The sequence below is a fragment of the Sycon ciliatum genome, chromosome 1 (assembly GCF_964019385.1).
Source record: "Sycon ciliatum chromosome 1, ocSycCili1.1, whole genome shotgun sequence".
In the NCBI taxonomy this organism is placed as follows: domain Eukaryota; kingdom Metazoa; phylum Porifera; class Calcarea; order Leucosolenida; family Sycettidae; genus Sycon; species Sycon ciliatum.
In genome coordinates, this window is record NC_088643.1 from 25,370,044 (window position 1) to 25,390,314 (window position 20,271).

Genomic DNA, 20,271 nt, shown 5'->3' on the forward strand with positions numbered 1-20,271 from the left:
CAGGCATTGTAAACTACCAAGATAACCCCTCCCCCATATACTCTTGATACATGTACTATGGTACTCTTGATTGCATTCATAATAATATTATTACAGCTATACTATACATACTGTAAAGACCAGGGAATCGAAGTATACGACTCACACAGTCAGACAACACGGGCCGCTCGACCGCACTCCCCCGGCCGCTCGACCGCACTCCCCCGGCCGGGGAAACAGCGGCACAGTGACTTTATCCACCGCATGTTATACATGTACAGTTGTCGCTGAGTCCACATTCAAACTCAGATTATGCCAAGTTGGTGTAAAAAGTCATTGCAAACAACGGACCATGTGTTGGGCAGTCAGAGCCTTTGTCAGACCGACCATCATCATGGATCTAATTCGGGTTAAAAAAAAACCCAGCATAGAATATGCCCATAATGCACCTCCACTGGTCCTTGCACGGAAACAATAAGTCGTATCCAGACAAAAAAGTTTCTTCACTTGTACTAAAAACAGAACAATACTTTGGCTTGATCAGGAAGTTACAAAACTGCTAAAAAGGAGAGCTGTTACCTTAATTGTTAAAGTAGGTGCAGTGTCGAAAAATCAATAGAAATAGATATCGAAATAACTATTGAATCGGTAAATAATAGTGCATGTCGATCACAGCTCGTGTCGGGTCACTGTCAAACCAGACATAACCCCGGCTTGGCTCATCTCGGCGCAGTAATCTTTGCACGGTGCAACACAATAATGCTCTTCGCACACAGTGACACGCACACGTGCACAAGCACACACACACACACATCTGTCATCATGTACACACCATGTACACACCATGTACACACACACACCATGTACACACCATGTACGTACACACACACACACACACACACACACACACACACACACACACACACACACACACACACACACACACACACACACACACACACACAAGCACAAGTACAAACTCACACACAGAGCATAACCTGTCCAGCAAGATCACCCCACGTAACAATACAGAAAGTTTTGAATAAGTTAACTTGCACACGGCACCGATGCCGTGCTATTAGCTACTATCTGATCAGCAGCACTCCAGAGAGCCAGACACACGTGTGCACGTGCACAAGGACAGACCATGCACTGGTCGTGCCTGAAGCCACGGCCCGGAGCCTGTTGCGCATCTGCGGGTTGACAGAGAGCAACGGAAATCGGTGCAAGAGGAACACAACCCAACATCATCTCACCAGTCTTCAAACGGCAAGAACTCGCCTTGCCTTATGAGCATGGTATGCAAAACCATGCATGTGGCACTGTGCCTACATCACTCCAGTGAATTATCTAGAACACAGGTCTTAGCCACGTTGTCAGCCACAGCAGTGAACGAGAGCTGATGAGGAATGTGGTGGAGGGACCGAGGTAAACAGCTCAGCACGTCGTATACCACGGAATTGTACCTCCACTACGTCAGACCCCACGGAATTGTAGTACCTCCACTACGTCAGACCCTCCACAACGTCATAGTAGTGCGGAGTGCCGGCCGGAAAGAACTGTCGCATGCAGATGTTCATCCAGTGGGCACCATGCAGCAGAGGGCTGATGATAAAAATGAGAAAGCTGAGCAGCTCTCGGCTGTTCAGATTCGTGTCGATCACGGAACGCAGTTTGTCAACGTTACCCCATGCCCGATATGTTGTACACGTGTCTCCCAAGTTGTGGATTCTGGGGTGGAAAAAAGAAAGAACGCAAAGAGGATATTTGAGAAATAGCAAACAAATTGACGGACATTGTCAGTGTATTTAACCTACTTGATAGATGGTTTAGAGGCTGACGAGATTGTATGGCAACACACACTAAAACCATGGGGTGTTACAGTCCTGCATTTCAAAACTATAGACGCGTACCTAGGCAAAAACCGTTATGCCAGCATCTATACTGTCATGGCCCTGCGTAGATAGTACTACTCACCAATACAACTGTATAGTAGTGCTGCACGCATTCACTATCAGCCTGTCACCTACCTCTACCGCAGCCCCTCATCAATGCCATTAGAGTATTGTTCTCTTCCTTTTGAATATGATAAGCTAACCTCTGCTGTCGCCGGACCTAGACTATCCATTACCATAGAACTGTCAGCTATTGTCTCCGTTGCCGGTCCGCTGTTCTGCTGTTCCGCTTAGTTGCTTCGATTCATGATTAGCATTAGCTTCAATACTTAGATACATTACTCTTTGCTGAGTTTAGCACAGCTCACTACTCGTTCGCTGCTGCCTGCTCGATCCTTCCCTTCGTAGCCGCTCGCATAGATTTCAGCTAGTATAAGTTCGCTGACTTTGCCAGATATCGATTAGTCTTGTATGAGTCTTGTATTATTAGGTTCTTGGAGATTCTCTTTAGGTTTCTTGTTTATAGGAGTTCCGCTACCGCTTGAGCCGGTTTGGCCTTTGACTTCGTAGTTTCTTACTGTTCCTTTGTTCCTTTACTATCGGACCTGAGGGCTCCGCCACCCTGACTTCTCTCTGTGCTTTGGGTCTGAGCTACGCCTGAGTGGAACTACCAAGAGGCGCACATATACTTTGTGCAAACGGGCTTGGGATAACTAACACGTAGGGACGATCAGCCAGCCACGACACTACCACGTAAAATCTGTGATCACTTTGTGCACAAATTTTTCCAAATTGGGCGTCTGTTATCCAATCGTTTAGAAACATTATGAGAGTAATTGTGGAGCGGACCTGAGCAATATTCCGAAAACTATTCTCAAAAAGTTCCAGCCAAATTTGAAATATTTCAAAAACCCTACGCGTCTATAGTTTTGAAATGGACTGTAGGGTGTTGCACCACTGAGATTCATGCACAATGGCATAGACAATAGTGCAATCCACAGACCAAACTCCCAGTGCACTGGCTGCATCCTTTGTGATAACCACACCATAATTGAATGCGATATGTACAGTATAGCACCAGTACAACCTGCAAATGCAACCGCTCGATCAAGACAACCACTTTTTTTAGTCTCCCTATGGTATGAAACTAATTTTCGTACCGAACTGAAGTTCATGCACCCAAACTGTAGAGATCATGTCAGTACTCAAACGAATCGAGCAAAAGCAGTTGTGCTGGTACAGTACCAGAGATTGTGAGTTTGAGTGCATGAGTACAGGGCATGGTGTAGGCAAGTTACTTCATGGAGGCAGTGCACCAAGCATTGACTCATAACATAATAATTCATAACTACAGTAGCATACTCTTCACTTGGTAGATTAGGTGAGGATTTTTGCAGTTGCATTTCAACAGGAGAAGGATAAAGCCAGAGGGTTGTTTCCTTGTAGTGCCACCTATTTGTTGCAGGGCTTGGGGAAAGGATCGCAAGCCCTTGCCAGCTGATAATGCATAATCTTGAACGAGAAATAATCCCAGCCAGATGCGACTGCACGCAACACCCGGGGCACATTTTCATCCACTCTCTTCCTCTCTCACTGATGTGTGGGCAGTGATCCAAAGAAATGTAGCATGCAAAATCAAGAAAATTAGACATGTTGACCATTGGCTCTCACCTGTTCGGATGCTGAGGAAACACATCAGACTGACATTGACATATGGGATCCAGCGATATGGAAGTTCCCCGAGCTTTGATGCCAACCTCGCACACCTACCCAGACCATTTCCATTTCCATGACACACACACACATACACACACACACATGCGTGCACACACACACACAGCATGAAGGAGATCACACACAGACACAGAGAATGAAACACTGCCATCACTTTTTGATCGTTATCCATTCACTGGCATGTCTAAACAACAAGTAAGCCACAATATTCCCACCAGCCAGCCCCCCCCCCCCCCCAAACACACAGACATACACACAGACACACACAGACGTACGCACACACACAATTACCATGTGCATGTTCCACCTTGTAGGCCTACCCACACCCTAATGTGCAGTGTGCAACTCTGATGATAGTCCCCAATGGTGAACAAAACGTTTCCCGGGTGTCAGCCATACCCAACCCCCCCCCCCCCCCCCCCCTTCTCCTCATGATGATCGAGTTTGTGATCATTTATAATAAGTTGCATGCATGGAGAAATGCCGGAGGGCAGAGGCTTAGCCGATTCAGTTTGCTCTTGACTGCAAGCGACTTGGCTAGGGAGTCATGGCTCCTTGGGCTTGCCTGCTTGATCATTGCTTCCTTGAGCTCCCCACAACTCCACATCATATTATGCACTGTAAAATGTACTTGACCTTGTAATAGTATTAATTTTTTTACTCATTGAGCATTGTCCTTTTCCATACATCTGTAGCGGAAGGGCAGACTGCGATAATGCCGGAGTGGAGACCACACACGTAGGGCATATTCGATTGTGCGAATCCGCGCGCCCCGGATCCGGATTCGCCAAGTTTGGATCTGTTCGTTTGTACGAATCTGGATCCAGGTGGCACGGATTCGGATCTGCAACCCGGCCTTGTGGCAGAACCGCAAGCCCACATATCTCTAAAAAAAAAGGCCAATAGCCTGTGGGAAACCAGAAGTAAAATAAGAGAAAAAGAACCTCCTCTCTGTGGTCTCAAGATGATGTTCATGTAGTGTAATGAGTAGCATCATGACAGAACTCTATCCCTAGGCATATCATTGTCTTTCTCCAGGTTTCTCCTTCCTACTCCCTACACTCACTCGCATTGATCTAACGTGTGTACTTGTATAAGAACCGCAGCCTGCCTGCTGTACCATCGACTCATGCATTCATGTACCGCTGCACTTCCTGGCTGCGCATCACTAACCCTTCCCCTTCGATGGCACAGTCCCCGCACTCAATGCAGTACTCGGGGTGCGCGTGCGTATTCATGTCTGACTGTACTGCCCTCGGGCTCCATCTAACGGCTGCAACAGCTCACTGCAACAGCTTACTACAACAGCTCACTGCAACAGCTACTGCAAAAGCTCACTGCAACAGCTCCCTGCAACAGCTTACTGCAACAGCTCACTGCAACAGCTCACTGCAACAGCTCACTGCAACAGCTCCCTGCAACAGCTCCCTGCAACAGCTCACTGCAACAGCTCACTGCAACAGCTCACTGCAACAGCTCCCTGCAACAGCTCACTGCAACAGCTCACTGCAACAGCTCACTGCAACAGCTCCCTGCAACAGCTCACTGCAACAGCTTACTGCAACAGCTCACTGCTACAGCTTACTGCAACAGCTCACTGCTACAGCTCAGCCAGCGATCTACGATGTTAAGACAGCCACCTCCACCGTACGTTGCAATGTGAGGAGCCTTCGGCCACTCCCGCCCAACCCAGAAGAAGTAAACACACCAGCAGTCCCCGCAGCCTGAAGCCACCAAGCGGCGGAGAAACTCCCGAGGCGAGCCGCAACAGCATACCTGCTGCCGCCGAGCCCAACACAAGTGCCACCTCCACTACCTGTTCAGGTCGCACAGCCATTGCGCCGGAGCGGCTCATCTCGACAATGTGAACATGGACCTGCAACTCTTTCCGTTAGGGGAGATGTGGTGTAATAAGTAACATCATGACAGAACTCTATCCCTGGGCATAGCATTGTCTGGGCCTGCAACTCTTTCCGTTAGGGGAGATGTAGTGTAATGAGTAGCATCATGACAGAACTCTATCCCTAGGCATATCATTGTCTGTCTCCAGGTTTCTCCTTCCTACTCCCTACACTCGCTCGCATTGATCTAACGTGTGCACTTGTATCTGCCTACTACATGTCGCTAGGCAGCCTCCTTTGCAATGTTCAACAGTACTCTTCGCAGCCTCTTTTGCAACACATAATGGCATAGTATGCAGCCACCGTTTTCTTTTTTTCTTTACTCTATTTCACGCACTTACGGCTTTCTTCATTCAGCTCTATTTCACGCACTTACCTAGGGTACCCTGTAAAAAGACTCACAGTCTGTGGGGATTGCCCTAGTAAAATAATAAATACTACTACTACTACTACTACTTTGTTTTTAACACTCATGGTTCAGTGCCAATACCGGTAGTTTCTCGATTAAAGTCAAAAATCCCCGATATGCCGGTAGTTACCCCAGTTTTCCGGCAGTATACCGGGAAAACTGGTATGGTTGGCAAGTATGGAGCGGGCCATGGCAGGCAATCTTCCCCTGGCGTCCCCTATGTTTATTCCTCTCTCTGGCAAGTTGGTGGACATGCCGGGTAAAGTGCAAGGTTCTGGCAGCTGGTCACAACAATCAAGAATAGCTTTAAGAAGCGGTAAAACTCTTTCTAAAGAATGATGGTGACAACGATGCAGAACATGACATTACGCTAGATATCTACATCTCCACCGTCATGGATTCTTGAGGGTAATTTACGTAAGAGTGTGGAAGCATGTCAACAGATTCCTGGTTACATTTGGTATGGAGTTCATATCAAAGCATCTGACCGTGGAGTTCTGCCAAACGATTCCGGTTTGAAAGTCACCCTCGAACTCGGCCATCTGGTTCATATGGATGTTCATGTACTCCTCTCCCCCCCCCCCCCCCGGCCATCACAGTATCAGCAATTGGACTTACCAACGATTGGGTATCGTCAAAGTGGCACATGATCAGGCGCTGTGTTGCAATCTGACGGCCGCTGGTCTCGACGGTTCCCTCTTCTTTCGCCTCGTGCAAATAGGAAATCTCTACACTTTGAAGCTTGGAGTTGGCTTCTGCCTGAATATCTCGCGACTCCGGGGGTCTCGCTGGAAAGCTAATTGAGCCACATTTGAATGTATTGCTGTTCATCAGTAGAAGACGAATGAGAACACAAGGCATGATCAGTTCAGAGGACTCCACACCATTCCAGATTTATAGGAAAGCAACCTATTCACATAAAAACACCGATTTGTTACGACAAAAATACTTTTCTCCAGAATTCATCAGTGACCGCATCCGGTAAGGAGAGAAAAAGACAGTGAAGCCGCGCCCAGTTAGTGTAAGATAACCTAGGCACGGTCTCAAAATGGGAGCCAGTTAAGGCGTGCAAAGTACTGGAGAGGACAGTATACATTGTATGTACAGTACTGACGCGGCAAAGAACTGGGGGTCAGCCCTCCTAGCCTAGGCCGTTCATATTTTCATGTACTACAGTCTATGCATAGTTGAGTCAGTGTGTGTACATTGCCATTGGTATGCTGTTCTTGGTGAAATCCTAGCCTGCTTGTTCTTCAGCACCCGACAGTACTGTGTGTGTACTGTGAAGTGACACAATGAAGACAAACCTATGACCTTTCCGAGTGATTCAAACCCGAGAAATGGGGAAATTCGTGCAAGCTAGCTTGTAAGACAACCTAGCATGCCTGTCGCCCTGATGACCAGCTGTAGTTGAGCTTTCATCACACATGTACCCACTATTTGATAACAATTGTATACATGTACGCCCTTCTCTCTCTCTCTCTCGCTCTCTCTCTCTCTCTCTCTCTCTCTCTCTCTCTCTCTCCCCCCCCCCCCACGTGCACACACACACACACACACACACACACTCGCATACACACACACACTCGCATACACACACACACATTTCTACAGGACTGCAGCAAGCACTCCTGAAGACATGCATGCTCCCAGGAGACTGGCGAGATCCATCCTGCACGAATCAGGATTGGCTATCATGACTTCCTATCGTTGCAGCCGCATTCACAGTGGGGTAGGCTGGGGAAAGTCCCCTGTAGCAATGTCATTACAGCTAGGTTACCAGGTGTAACAACAAAGACTTACTTCCGCTCAATGTTGTTGCCTTGCTCTATTCGTGTTTCACTGATGTACGTCAGGCTTTCAAGAAGCTTCTGTGCCTCGACCACAAAGGACGGGTAGTCGACTTCGCCATGTGCCGACTTCCGCCGTTCGATCAACGAGAGGAACTGCGGCATCAGCGTTCCGATGAAGTCCTTCTTGTCGTACGACGTATTCCGGGGCATTGGGTGCAGCACCTCGTTAGCCTCCTCATAGTACTCCATGGGCTCAGAGTCCAGGCGTTGGAAATAGGTCGGTTGTTGGAGATGCGGAGTGCGTTTGCCCTCTGTCTTCAGAGCCATCTTGTCGATGGGCACTCGTTTGGGGCCCGTACTGGACAGGGTTGTGTGGATGGGGTACGCCACGTCCGTTGCTACTGCAGTCAAATGTTCAACTGTGCCCATGACTGAACTGCAGCTGGTCCCATGGGCCATCATCACCGGACTGCTGGCACTGCTGGTTACGGCTGAGCTGTCACCACCGCCACCATAGCTTGCCAAAGGGGATGTGTAATCCAGCTGCGATGGGTAGTCTCGTTTCGCTGGCGGATAACAGTCCAGCTCATCCTCTCCCTTATAGCTCTGGTTACTACTCCCACCGCCAGCAGCTGCAGCAGCACTTGACGAGCTAGCACGTCCGCCACTGGCTTGATGGCGACCGTGGAACACAGGAGGGAATTGCGGCGAGCGCTGTTGCTGAGGATCACGTCCATTGCCTCTGGGCACACCACGTCCAGATCCGCCCGGCGTATGCGATGACTGGCTACTACCATTTGAACTGGGTCGATCACGATGGCGTTTGTTGTCAAACCACTGTTTCACCACTGAGTACTCCAAGTCCAGTCGGCTGGCGAGGTCCTCCAACTCCGTCCGCCTCGGGTGATTATCATGCCCGTAAAAATCCTTCAGGGTCGACAGCTGGGTATCAGAGAACTTGGTCCGAAAGCGCTTGACTTTCCCCGAAGGCGCATTTCCAGGAGAGCTCATTCTCAAGCTGAGGGACCTCCCTCAACTTGAGGCTCAAGCTTGACCACCACGCTCTCCACTTTCTACTGTAGTGTGTAGACTTTGCACTTCTCAAACTCTCAAGCAAACTCACTGACTCCAGACAGAGTCCACACATGGTGACATTCTCAAGCACTCTCTCAAGCCAAGACATCCGATCCGGATGCATTTGAAGAACATGACTTGTCGGGTCGATGTAGACCTATCGTCCGCTTCGTACTCGTAGCGATAGTATAGATAGCTAGCGCGCATGCTAAGTAGAAGCGGTTACTTTTACGACGTCATCGCGTCAGTATGCCGTTTCCTTGGGAACAATATTTTTGCGTGTGAAATCATCCTTCAACGGTATCCCGCTTGTATATGGTCCTTGGTTACTTCTTCTTCCTCCTTTGGGTATCCATACAAGCAAGAGTACATGTACATGAAAGGTTTTCATGACTGTACTCTTGATACAAGATGCTAGCAAGGGTCCATGATGGACTCGTGATGCTAGAAATAGACATAGTAGTGTATGTATGAAACAGAAAGGACGGCTCAACCGTACACTTTGGTTGCCGCATATTATTATTATTATTAGGGCTCAAACGGTCACGGTTTTACCCCCAACGGTTAACTGCTAAGCTAACGGTCGGTTTAACGGTTATAACCTATAAGCCACGGCAATCCTGCGGACTCTCTTTTAACCGTATATTTGGCTATACTTATTCAAAAAATGTACCCTATTCATTACAACGTACACATGTTTATTCTCTTGCATGCTCATTCATACATACTCTCACACCAAGAGACCAGATATGACCGAGTTGACAGCCCAGAAATTGCGTACGCGTGCGACAGCCTGCGAAAGTGCATACTTTGCAACGACCTGATACTTGAAAAATTGACTGAAAAGTTACTGCGTAACCGTTATCTTTATCGGTTAACCGTTAATTCTTCGTAACCGGTCTGCAACCGGTTAATCGGACTAACCGTTTGAGCCCTAATTATTATTACTGTTAAATTTTGAATAGGTATGTAGGACAGATATGCATATCACCAAGAGACCTTCATGTACTCTTGATATCACCAAGAGTAAGTTATGTACTCTTGATGATAATTTATCATACAGAAAGTGTGATATTACTGCCGGACCAATCAAAACCTGCTTCCGGTGGTCCTCTGCCAGAGGTCGCTAAAAACAGTGGACAGAAAGGCTCTGTGGTCACAGTCGTAACTCAGAGTTTCATGTACAACCATGAAATCATCAGACAACAGTCATGACTCGATGATAAGCGGCAAAGGTGGGTATGCCGGTATTTGTGTGAGGACTGGGTGCGGATCGTGCCAAGAATCGTGAGTCATGTTAGTATGCCATGGGTGTCACAGTATCGCAGCAATGATGGCTATACAGGGGCTGCATGTGGATAGGTGATACTTCGAAGTAATAATAATAATACTATTCGCGGGATCCGCGTCGGCATTATTATTATTATTAAATTTTTGATAGGGGCATCGCTTGAATGATAGGTGATACCAAGAGTAAATAATAGCTCCCAAATAGTGTGCAACTCACATCAGTCCTGTGGGACTGCCCTATTCAAAATTTAATAATAATAATAATTCAGACTTTTCCCGTTTGTGTCTTTCCCTCAAACTAGTCAAAAAATAATAATAATAATTATAACAATAATCATGTGTTCCAAATACAATGTTGTACTACGACGCCGGAAGGCTAGCGTGTCCGTAGTCCCAACATCTGCCATGATCATGCTGATGACTCGGATACGCTGAGTGGGTTTCTGTCACGAGCGCCTTTTTTCAACTCCACTGGTTGCCAAAAACGGGCTGGGAACGTACAACGGGAACACTGCACCACATGATGTAAGAGTTTGCCCTCGGCGGACCGGCCTAGCCCCCTAGAAAGGGTATCCAGAGTTGCACACTCGACATTTTCCATTTTATAACAATATCTAGCAGGGATTAGGTAGAGTACACTATCAAGTGGGGCAAGTTTCACTTGATAAGTAGTTCGGAAATGAGAATATGCAATGGGGCACCAGTGATGCCTTTCTGTGTACATTATGTGCATAGAACATAATAGTAGACTCCTGATATCGAACACCATTGTGCAGGAGAATTAGTTCTTTATAGCCGCAGTTCGTAATATCAGAAATGCACTCACACTATACAAGCAGCAAGTCCCGAGTCGGATAGACTGATATCGATATGTGGCCCATGACAGCATGCGTGCACTTGGTGTACATGCAGCCCTACAATATTTGGTTCGTTATAAACGACACCTGTTCGCTATAAGTATAAAGGGTCAATTTTGTATGGGTTGGACATCGACAAGGGTTCGCTCTATGCGAGTTCGTTACAAGTGGAGTCGACTGTACATGTACGTACGTTTTTGATGCTGTGAAGAGTGTAAAAATGAACAAAAATCACGTATCATGAGATACATGCACGAAATGAACCAGGCAGTAGCCCATAATGATATTTCTTGGTCTGACGGAAATATTGTTATAAAGGCCGATTCACAATACAACTTTCTGCGTCGCGACAAGAAACGGCCTGTCGCAGAAGTTGAAGAGAGTTCAACTTTTCTGATATGCGACATACATAAATGGAGCACAGTTTCTACTGTGGGCGCACGTGCACAGTACTACTACAATGTAGACTACTGTAAAAGCCATTATTCTAACGAGGCGCATAAATAACGATTTCCCCAAAATTGACTAGTTTACGTGTACCAAAGGTAACGATTCTCACTCATTCTCAACGCTCAATAGGACAGTACATGTATCGATTTCTGCATAACGATTTCTATTTTAACGACAGATTTCTCCTCGTTAACTCGTTAGAGTTAGCACTTCGTTATAATATTATTATTATGGCTTTTACAGTAAACAGTAGTGCGTAAAGGCCGATTCATAATACAACTTTCTGCGATGCGACACGCGATTTGCGACAAGAAACTGCCTGTCGCCTGCAGTCGCAAAAGCTAAAGAAAGTTCAACTTTTGCGACATGCGACGCGCGACATACACAAATGGAGTACAGTTTCTACCCTGGGTGCACGTGCATGGTACTACTTGTGCATAAGGATGTCGCAAACGCGAAAAAGATTGTGAACTGTGTGTCGCTGTCGTGACTCGTCACAAGAAGTTGTATTGTGAATCGGCCTTCAGGATGTCGCAAACATGAAAAAGATTATGAGCCGTTTGTCGCTGTCGCAAAGATTTGTATTGTGAATTGGTAAGTAAACTGTAATAGGATTTTGAAAATTTATCCAATTTGGTCTCCGCTACAGATCTTCCTTGTGATTGTGGGGCAGTGGTAGGTTAAAATTCTGTCAGAACAGTAGGGTAGGCGGGAGTTGCACACCCCGGTCCATAACAGTAGTCGCGAGCACAAGAACGTTGTTCCGAAGGGGTTAGCCTGGGATGTTCGTATTTTCAGATATCTGGCTGTGGTACGTTCTCAGGCTGTGTTTACATGAGAATTTTCAACCCGGGTTGAAAGTCTGTACGATAGACAAAATAGGTGAGCGTTTATATGAAGACAGTTGACCCAGGTCAAATACTGATATGCCGCCAAAAGTCCACTTCTAGAGTCCTATTTGGTCACGTACTTTCGCGCAAAATTTGCATGCGCAGTGCTATTCAAACCTGCCGCGAGATACGCACCGAAGTACGATTTTCTCAACCCAGGTCAAACGCAATGCGTCATGTAAACGCGCCATTCATTTTGTGTACATGGCGGGTTGAAATCTGACCCGGGTCGAACTCAACCCAGGTTGAAACGCCTCAAGTAAACACAGCCTCGGAAAAAATCCATACTGGCTGACATTCTTGGGCTCCGTGTTCTTCAGCGCGCGACTACTGTAGTATGTGATAGTGTGTATAAACAATCCAGTACAAACTGCGGTCTACTTCTTCAAAGTAATAATTAAACAGCTTTCCCTTAGGGGCCGTCGGGGGTTACCAATGGTTTTTGCACAATGAAAAGTTGTAGTATTTTTCAGCACCCACCCACCTTTATGCAGGTAAAACGAATTCCAAAAAAATATTGATATCAATGTTCGACACCCAGAAGTAACTGGGCATTCTCCGTCTGCATTCAATAATTATTTTTAGGGCTGAAACGGTCGTGGATTTTCACCTATCGATTACTCTTTAGCTTAACGATCGAGTAATCGATTATAATCTTTAGCAAATAGCGTCAGAATTTTGTGCAAAAATTATCCTGTTTCCAAAAGCTAGGCCTTCATAATACCAAAAATCTGCATTAGTGACAGGGTAGCTCCAAACCATGACAGTTTTGAAGTCAATTTAACCTCAGAATATGCACCATGCCCCTGGCAACTGCATACACACAGCGTAAACTGATTCAAACTTCACAAAACGAGGGTTTTCAGTACTTTTTGGACTCAAAATTCCCAACGAGTAATCTATAACGTAACGATTACTTGATTGATAAGGAATTATCGATCGCTTACCGAGTAATTGGTATAATCGTTTCAGCCCTAATTATTTTCAAAACGAAACTCCTTCAAACCCACGCACAACGAAAACTTTCGTTTTGAAAATAGTATTGGTAACCTTGGACGGCCCCTTACAGGCGATTCAGACTACAGCCAATTGTAACCACGTGTCTACAACTCAGATAGATTTTAACAGGGATAGTGCATAACCATGGAAATTTCACACGTGATTTTGGCTGTAGTCTGAATCACCTATAAACAATGGTTTTACCCGTGTATGTGTGTGTATAACACCAGCCAGATTGCTCAAAGCAAGAAACAGTAACCAAACTAAACATATGGTCCCACTATAGCATGCATGGCCATCATTCACACAACCACACCAGCCAGTATGAGATCAAGAAAGTCTTTCGGAGCATGAATGCCCATAGTTATTGTATTTAGTGTCCGTACAGAGCAAGTTGTTGGTTGAGAGGTGCAAGCTTGGTTGCTTCGCGCTTCTCTGCTGCGGCCTTCCTTCTCTGCAGGTCACAACAAGAAGAAGGTGATAAAGGTCAGCATTATGCAAGAGAACATACAAAGAGGTCGGAAGTCGAATGCCAAAAAAAGATATCAAGATGAAATGCATGAACAGGGAAAGGATGCACTAAACAAATCATAGCCTACTGATGAACAGATCGCCCACCATACTAGGCTCACTCTAAACCTGTGCCAAAAGCAGCCACATACATCTACACCTAGGCCGAAACTAGCCACTTGGTCACTGAAAAAGCAGTCTCTACATGGGTGCGCCACGATAGCCACTTCATCTTGTCACACAATCCAAGTCCGGTCTCTTGGCTACATTCCTTCCAAAAATTAATAATAATAGTTACATCCAAACTTTCTTCCGTAACACCACAAAAAATGACTTACCAGGATCTTCTTTTTGTTCTCGTAGTAGACGAGAGCCTTGGCCTTGCGCTTCTCCTCCAGGGTGGACACAACATCCTTAAAAAAAGAAACACAAAGATTATGGAATTAGTTTTGAATGAAGCTAGATATGGTATACAACTTCCCACCAAAAGAGACACAGCATTCAGACTGGAAAAATGCAAATTGAAGTGAAGACAGAACACTGTTGGAAGGCAGTAACCAAACTTGAGAAAATTGGGATGGAACTAAATTAAAACATAAAAAGATAAATGGCAGTGAGTATCCTCACCTGGTACTTCCAGCCAACTTCATGGGCGATGCGTCCAAGACGGCAAAACTTGCGGCCAGGGCGAAGGCGGATGACTCGGAGAGCTGAAGGGATCACCATCTTCTTCATCTGGAGATATTAGGCAATAGAAAGCATGTGTATTCACCAGTAAAGGAAGAGGACTGATACCATTGGTGAATGAAGATAGAATATACGACTTTGAACAACAAGACATTGCATTCACGGGTGTGACCACAACACACATCCGATGGGCGGTATTGCAGTTACCAAAAGCATTGTCATCATTCAAAGTTAGAGGGTACATGTACTGCAAGGAGATGAATGCAAACCAAAGCCGGGCACATGGCCTTGCTCACACCGACAAACATACCTGGTCATATGGTGGAGGGACACCCTCGAACACCTTCAGGCGCTTCATGGCCGCAGCACCACGTACTGATTTGTGGGGGATCATACCTAGAGAGAAAGGCAATCACAATGCACGAGTAGTTAACTACATGACATGATAAATATGCTACTCAGTTTCCAGCTATCAAGTTGGTAAGGTATCAAGGAAACAAGTTGACAAGAAAAAGACAAGAAAGATGAAAGAGGAATCGATGGACGAGAAGTCACTCTACTGTAGCACCATGAAAGCCGGAACAAAATGCACGCACACTTGCTTCACTTACCACGCACAACACGCACAAGCATTTTGCTTGGGGCACGGAAATGGAACGGACCACGGGATGGCTTGACATTGCAACGGAGGCGGAGGTACTTGAGGTACTTCACTGCAAGTTAATATGGTGAAATAACAAGCATGGGAATTACGAAACTGTCCCAAATGCAGGGGGTTCTATTCCGTCACATATGTAATCCCCATTCTGTCATAGCACTAGAGCACTAGAACACATGAATTGTCAGTTGTAAATACACCCCTATCACATACACTCTACCATAGGCTTCTACAATGTAGTATATTTCAAGTACTGTATTCCAATTATAAAGTATGGCCACACAGATAAATCGAAGCATGCTTTAATCAAGAGCAACTCCACAGTCACTGATATGGTTGACTTTCACTTTGTGAAGATCATCAACTACGTGTTTCCATAGTACACGCCCATATCTAGAGATCAGTTTTCGTACGAAGATGAGATTAAAAAAATTGATATTTTGTTGACAAAAAAGTCAGGAATATTCACGATCAATACACATGGCATTGAATTACGATACTCATATTACTCAGAAAACTGTTGAATTATTCCTAACGCAGCCAATTTACATTACTTCACCATGTTCTTTACTGGAAATACCGGTAACTGATTTGAGCTGATAATCGCCCTCGAATGACACTTGGTGAAAGTAAAGTTAGTTACTAGTATTCTCATTCAAGATATCGTGGGAGATAGAGAGAAGTTGAGAACGGTCAAAGGCTCTAGCTTGCCTTACAAACAGAACGAAGAACTACTCCGTGTCCTTCATGTACATGTGTGCAGCCCCTGACTACCAATGATAGCACTGTTTCAATACCCTTCGATCGTAAACTTTGGTACTAAATAAAAAAAATGACTTACGCTTGTTGCGGTAGAAGCTACCGGAGATGTTGATCTCCTCGCATCGCACAACAACCACCCGTTGACCTGTCCACACCACAGCAGCCAACAGTCAAACGGTTACTTTATTCGTTCTCAGGAACACTGTCTCCACACTACATACATACCAGAGAGCAGGGCCTTGGCAATGGTGGATGCCAATCGGCCGAGCAAATGGTTGCGCCCGTCGATAAGGATTAGCTGGGGCGAACAAATCCACACAAGCGTTGTCCTAAGTTTAGTATTCACCCATTACTCTCTCTCTAGTTGTCCAAAAACACATCTATCAGCTACTTTGGAGCCTTACCCGCTCGAACACCATGTTGGCTATCCTATTGTGTCCTGGTCACAGAAGAAAGAGGATTTTGTGAAAGATAGACGCCATTTTTGTGTCCCTCGGCGCATGCGTAATAGCCCAGCCAATGGCGTAGGTCGCTCTCTTCTCTTGATCATCAGCTGGCGGACGGTGGTGGTCCTTCTTCAGCGTAAGTTTTTCGTCGGTTCCACTTGCCTTGGACGGCTGCTGATATTCCTGTCTGGCTCTACACAGGCCAAGATGACGAACACAAAGGGTCTTCGCCGAGGTACTCGGTATATGTTCTCGAGGAAGTTCCGTACTCATGGTAAGTATTGTTGTGTCATTCGACCTAATTGTTTTGCTCGTGAACATCAACGTTGAAGGTGATCGGTGCTGTCTGCTCCAGGACAACTGCCTCTTTCCACATACCTGAAGGTATACAAAGTCGGAGACATCGTCGACATCAAGGTAAATTTGGCAATTTCCTAACTGTGCTTGTTTGCTGAGAGGACATTTGCAAATATGTTGTATTCTGAATTGTATTTTGTATAATTATTCAGGGTGATGGTGCAGTCCAGAAAGGTATGCCCCACAAGGCCTACCATGGCAAGACCGGCCGTATCTTCAATGTAACGAGACGTGCCGTCGGTGTTATTGTCAACAAGCGTGTGAAGTGAGTGTTGAGCAATACTCGTTCTCATGTTCTGAATTTATGTCAATAATTGTTATTCAAACAAACATTGTTACTTTAGCTAAAAATTTAGTGAACTTGGCTAAACGGGCTTCAATAATTTGCGCGTCTCTGCCTTACTTGTATCCACCACCCTATGATACACGTTCCTGCACCTACAACATAAGTGTTGTTACCTAATGATTCTCACAAGATAAAATCCAGGTGTCCTGCGGAATAAGTAAGGCGCCATGTGCAAGTACAGTGCTGCTGGATGAATTGCGATGGAGCAAGTAAATGCCTGACGCAGCGCACCCCTAGCCGTGCAATCACAGGGATGTGAACAGGCGGAATGCCCACACTTCTCCCACAATCATTGGGTAGCACTGTGCGTAAACAAAACACGACACCTCACGGCATGTTTATAGTAGGTTTGTGTTGAGGTTTACGAATTCGCACCCTGAACCATGATTCCAATTTGTACCCTGTTGTGCGATCACACTCAAACAATCTCTGCATTGAGCACTTACACTGAAGCCATGCAAGGTCCCCTTTAGTATTTTGTTTAGCTTGTGTAAATAATTCTATGCCCGAGCCATAAACAATGGCGTTCATATCTACATTTTGAAGATGATATTATTTCATGGGAAGTTTCAGCTTCCTTGATTGAACAGTATCTGAGCAGTTGGTCGGTACGGTGTGAAACTGCTGTCCATTGAATGGGCCCAGTAGTTCGAACGTATCATCAAAACTTTCGATTGTGGATTGATTTGGAATTTGGCCCCGACTTCATTGAATTTGTTGCATCATCTGTACGCAGAGTGCCCACTTTCTGTGCCATTGTTAATCTACTACCAACGTAGAAAGGTGTGACAGGACATCCCGAGAGTTGTGCAGTGCTCTTGTTGTTTTAAACCCATGCTTTGTACTAGCTTACTTGAAGTAGTTCTGTCCGAATAACTGGGTTTGTCTTATTTTTTGGCATGCAGGGGACGCATTCTTCCTAAGAAGATCAACATCAGGATTGAGCACATCCATCAATCTCGTTGCCGTGAGGACTTCCTCAAGTAAGTAATGGTCACCAGAGTCTGTAGCATGTGATTTGAATCGTGTGCCAGCAATTTCTATCTTACACATCATGTTTTGTCGTCATGCATGCTTACATTGTTGGAGCTGCCTGCAACAAGTTGCAAGCTTTTTTGTGAAGTCTGGAGCAAACCTCAGCATCCCTCGATCCTGGTTTCGGTGGTCTTCTTGGACAGGTGATCACCTTGACAGGTTTTACTGTATATGTGCCCATGCCACAATTGAATTTGAACTGGGTCTTGTACCTATGAGAGTCATAGAACAATAAACAGTGATTACATTCATCCCTGTATACTGCATGTAATATCTCTTTATGAGCGTTTCTATTCTCTATTCATTCCGCTGATTGTACAGTTGTGGCAAGTGAAATCCAACACTTGGCATAAGGGACTGCACCATGCAGTCTGCAGCCCCTGCATACAGTCAGACCTCGCTTATCCGGTCCTCTTTTATCCGGATCCCTCGCCATCCGGAAGAAAATCGTTGGTTACCGATTTACAGCATATGCCATGCATACATACAGTATGTGTGTTCGATTATCCGGTTCCCTCGCCTATCCGGATATTTTTGTGGAAAACGGATGTGTGCGGTTAAGCGAGGTCTGACTGTACGTACAGTACATGTGTTACATACAACTACCTTATCTGTCTGATAACAAAACTCGTACTCATCGCAGTCAAGGTTCAAAAGGTGCTGGCAAAAATGAATGGGGATTGGATACCAATACTCCTTATGTGTACGATATTTGTGAACTGTGTGTATCTACGCTGTGACCTTTCGATCAGTTTGGGATGCATACGGCTCTATAGTACAAATAGATGATATGCCAAATAACGTGCAACTAGACTTGAGAGGGCATTGCAGAGTAGTTGCATACAAAGTTCAAAGTTGTACGGTTACCTGTGACTTGCATTCCTGCAGAGCTCAGGGCCTGCCATGTACACATTGTAGTATAATTTGTATGCAACTTGTGTGCGATGCCCTCTCAAGTCTAGTTGCACGTTATTTGCAGTGCATTACATCACTGATGTCCCCTATGGCAAGTGTCGGATTTCACTTGCCACAACTGTAGTTGTCTCAATAGTGACTTCAAGTGACAATGATATGTAATGGTCTCTCTGGTGTGTCCTTTGTCTTGCTCTTCCTTCACTTTCGCAGCCGAGTGAAGGCCAACGATGAACTTAAGCGTGCTGCTAAGGTATCAGGAGAGAAGGTCAACACCAAGAGACTGGTAAGTTGTCTGTGTTTTTCGGAAGCGTTTTTCACCCGTAGCCGATAAGTCCGCCCATCACCGCTCTGCTGTAATATTTTTTCATGTATGTGTCATGTTGTACAACTCCTCTCATTCCACCTCTTGTGGAGCAGGCATCTAGTTTGTATGTCCCCAATTTTGTACTGTATATTGACCACTTATTGTATGATATGCTAAGTATTTGTTTTCTCTGTGTGCCTGTGGTTGTACAGCCTGTTGCCCCAAGGACTGAGCGTTTCGTCAGCACCTACAACAACCAGCCCACCGTCGTGGAACAGATCCCATACGAGTTCATCGCATAATTTTCAATAAAATCCTTGGCGCCTAAAATTTACCTGTGGTCTGGAAGTCTTGTTTTGGGGGGAGTATGCTTCCTGTGGATTCCTCCTGAGGCTTAACAGTTACCTCCGTGCAGGCGGGCTTGTGTCAAGGTCGGGTTTCAATTTATTAAAACCTGACCTTGAGGAAGTCAATTATACGTGCTGGGTTTCTTGAACATCAATCTCTGCACTTCACCGAAGGTTCTTTGCTATGTGTCACAAGTCAACATGCAACATGTACTGATGCATGGTGAATCCACATCTGGTCAACTGCATGCTTCTGGTAGAATTGTTTTATGACATTGTTATTATAATTTGGGGTTTGTACTCAATCTTTAATAGTTTGCATGCATACAAAAACTGTGAGGCTTCATAAATTCTGACTGGGAAATTTTTCGTTTGTCCGTAAATTTCAAAAAAATTATGACCAAAATAATAACTGCCACGGGGGGTGCCTATACGCCTAGGGCCCCTGGCCTGGGAGCATTATTTGTAGGTCACCCAGTATCATTATGTATGCATTTCCCAAAACTGATCCGTGGCCGTGGGTTGGATTTCTTTGGGAACGACTGTACATGTACCGTAAAATCCCGCCAGAGCGCCCCTACCTCCTCGGCGCTTCAGGTGGGGAGAGGCGGATGGGCGAGTCCTACTTGCCAC

General features: G+C 45.7%; 3 protein-coding genes across 3 annotated transcripts; 1 reads left to right on the forward strand and 2 right to left on the reverse strand.

The window, feature by feature from the left end:
* Positions 1 to 463: 463 nt before the first annotated feature.
* On the reverse strand, positions 464 to 8,923 carry LOC135819930 (uncharacterized). The gene is made up of 4 exons (XM_065333232.1): positions 7,722 to 8,923; positions 6,537 to 6,741; positions 3,546 to 3,640; positions 464 to 1,710 (listed from the first exon to the last, which is right to left on the reverse strand). Exons 1-4 carry the CDS (start codon positions 8,720 to 8,722, stop codon positions 1,485 to 1,487), a joined length of 1,527 nt encoding a protein of 508 aa, XP_065189304.1. The 5' UTR covers positions 8,723 to 8,923; the 3' UTR covers positions 464 to 1,484.
* A 4,687-nt stretch (positions 8,924 to 13,610) lies between these two features.
* Positions 13,611 to 16,397, reverse strand: LOC135819940 (large ribosomal subunit protein uL13-like). The gene is made up of 8 exons (XM_065333240.1): positions 16,293 to 16,397; positions 16,114 to 16,186; positions 15,968 to 16,033; positions 15,080 to 15,181; positions 14,779 to 14,864; positions 14,409 to 14,516; positions 14,120 to 14,194; positions 13,611 to 13,725 (listed from the first exon to the last, which is right to left on the reverse strand). The coding sequence occupies exons 1-8, from the start codon at positions 16,305 to 16,307 to the stop codon at positions 13,645 to 13,647; spliced, it is 606 nt and encodes a 201-aa protein (XP_065189312.1). The 5' UTR covers positions 16,308 to 16,397; the 3' UTR covers positions 13,611 to 13,644.
* Positions 16,375 to 19,625, forward strand: LOC135819950 (large ribosomal subunit protein eL21-like). Its single transcript, XM_065333250.1, has 7 exons — positions 16,375 to 16,470; positions 16,536 to 16,608; positions 16,690 to 16,751; positions 16,844 to 16,956; positions 17,943 to 18,020; positions 19,198 to 19,270; positions 19,504 to 19,625. The coding sequence occupies exons 2-7, from the start codon at positions 16,542 to 16,544 to the stop codon at positions 19,591 to 19,593; spliced, it is 483 nt and encodes a 160-aa protein (XP_065189322.1). The 5' UTR covers positions 16,375 to 16,470; positions 16,536 to 16,541; the 3' UTR covers positions 19,594 to 19,625.
* The last annotated feature ends 646 nt before the right edge of the window (positions 19,626 to 20,271 follow it).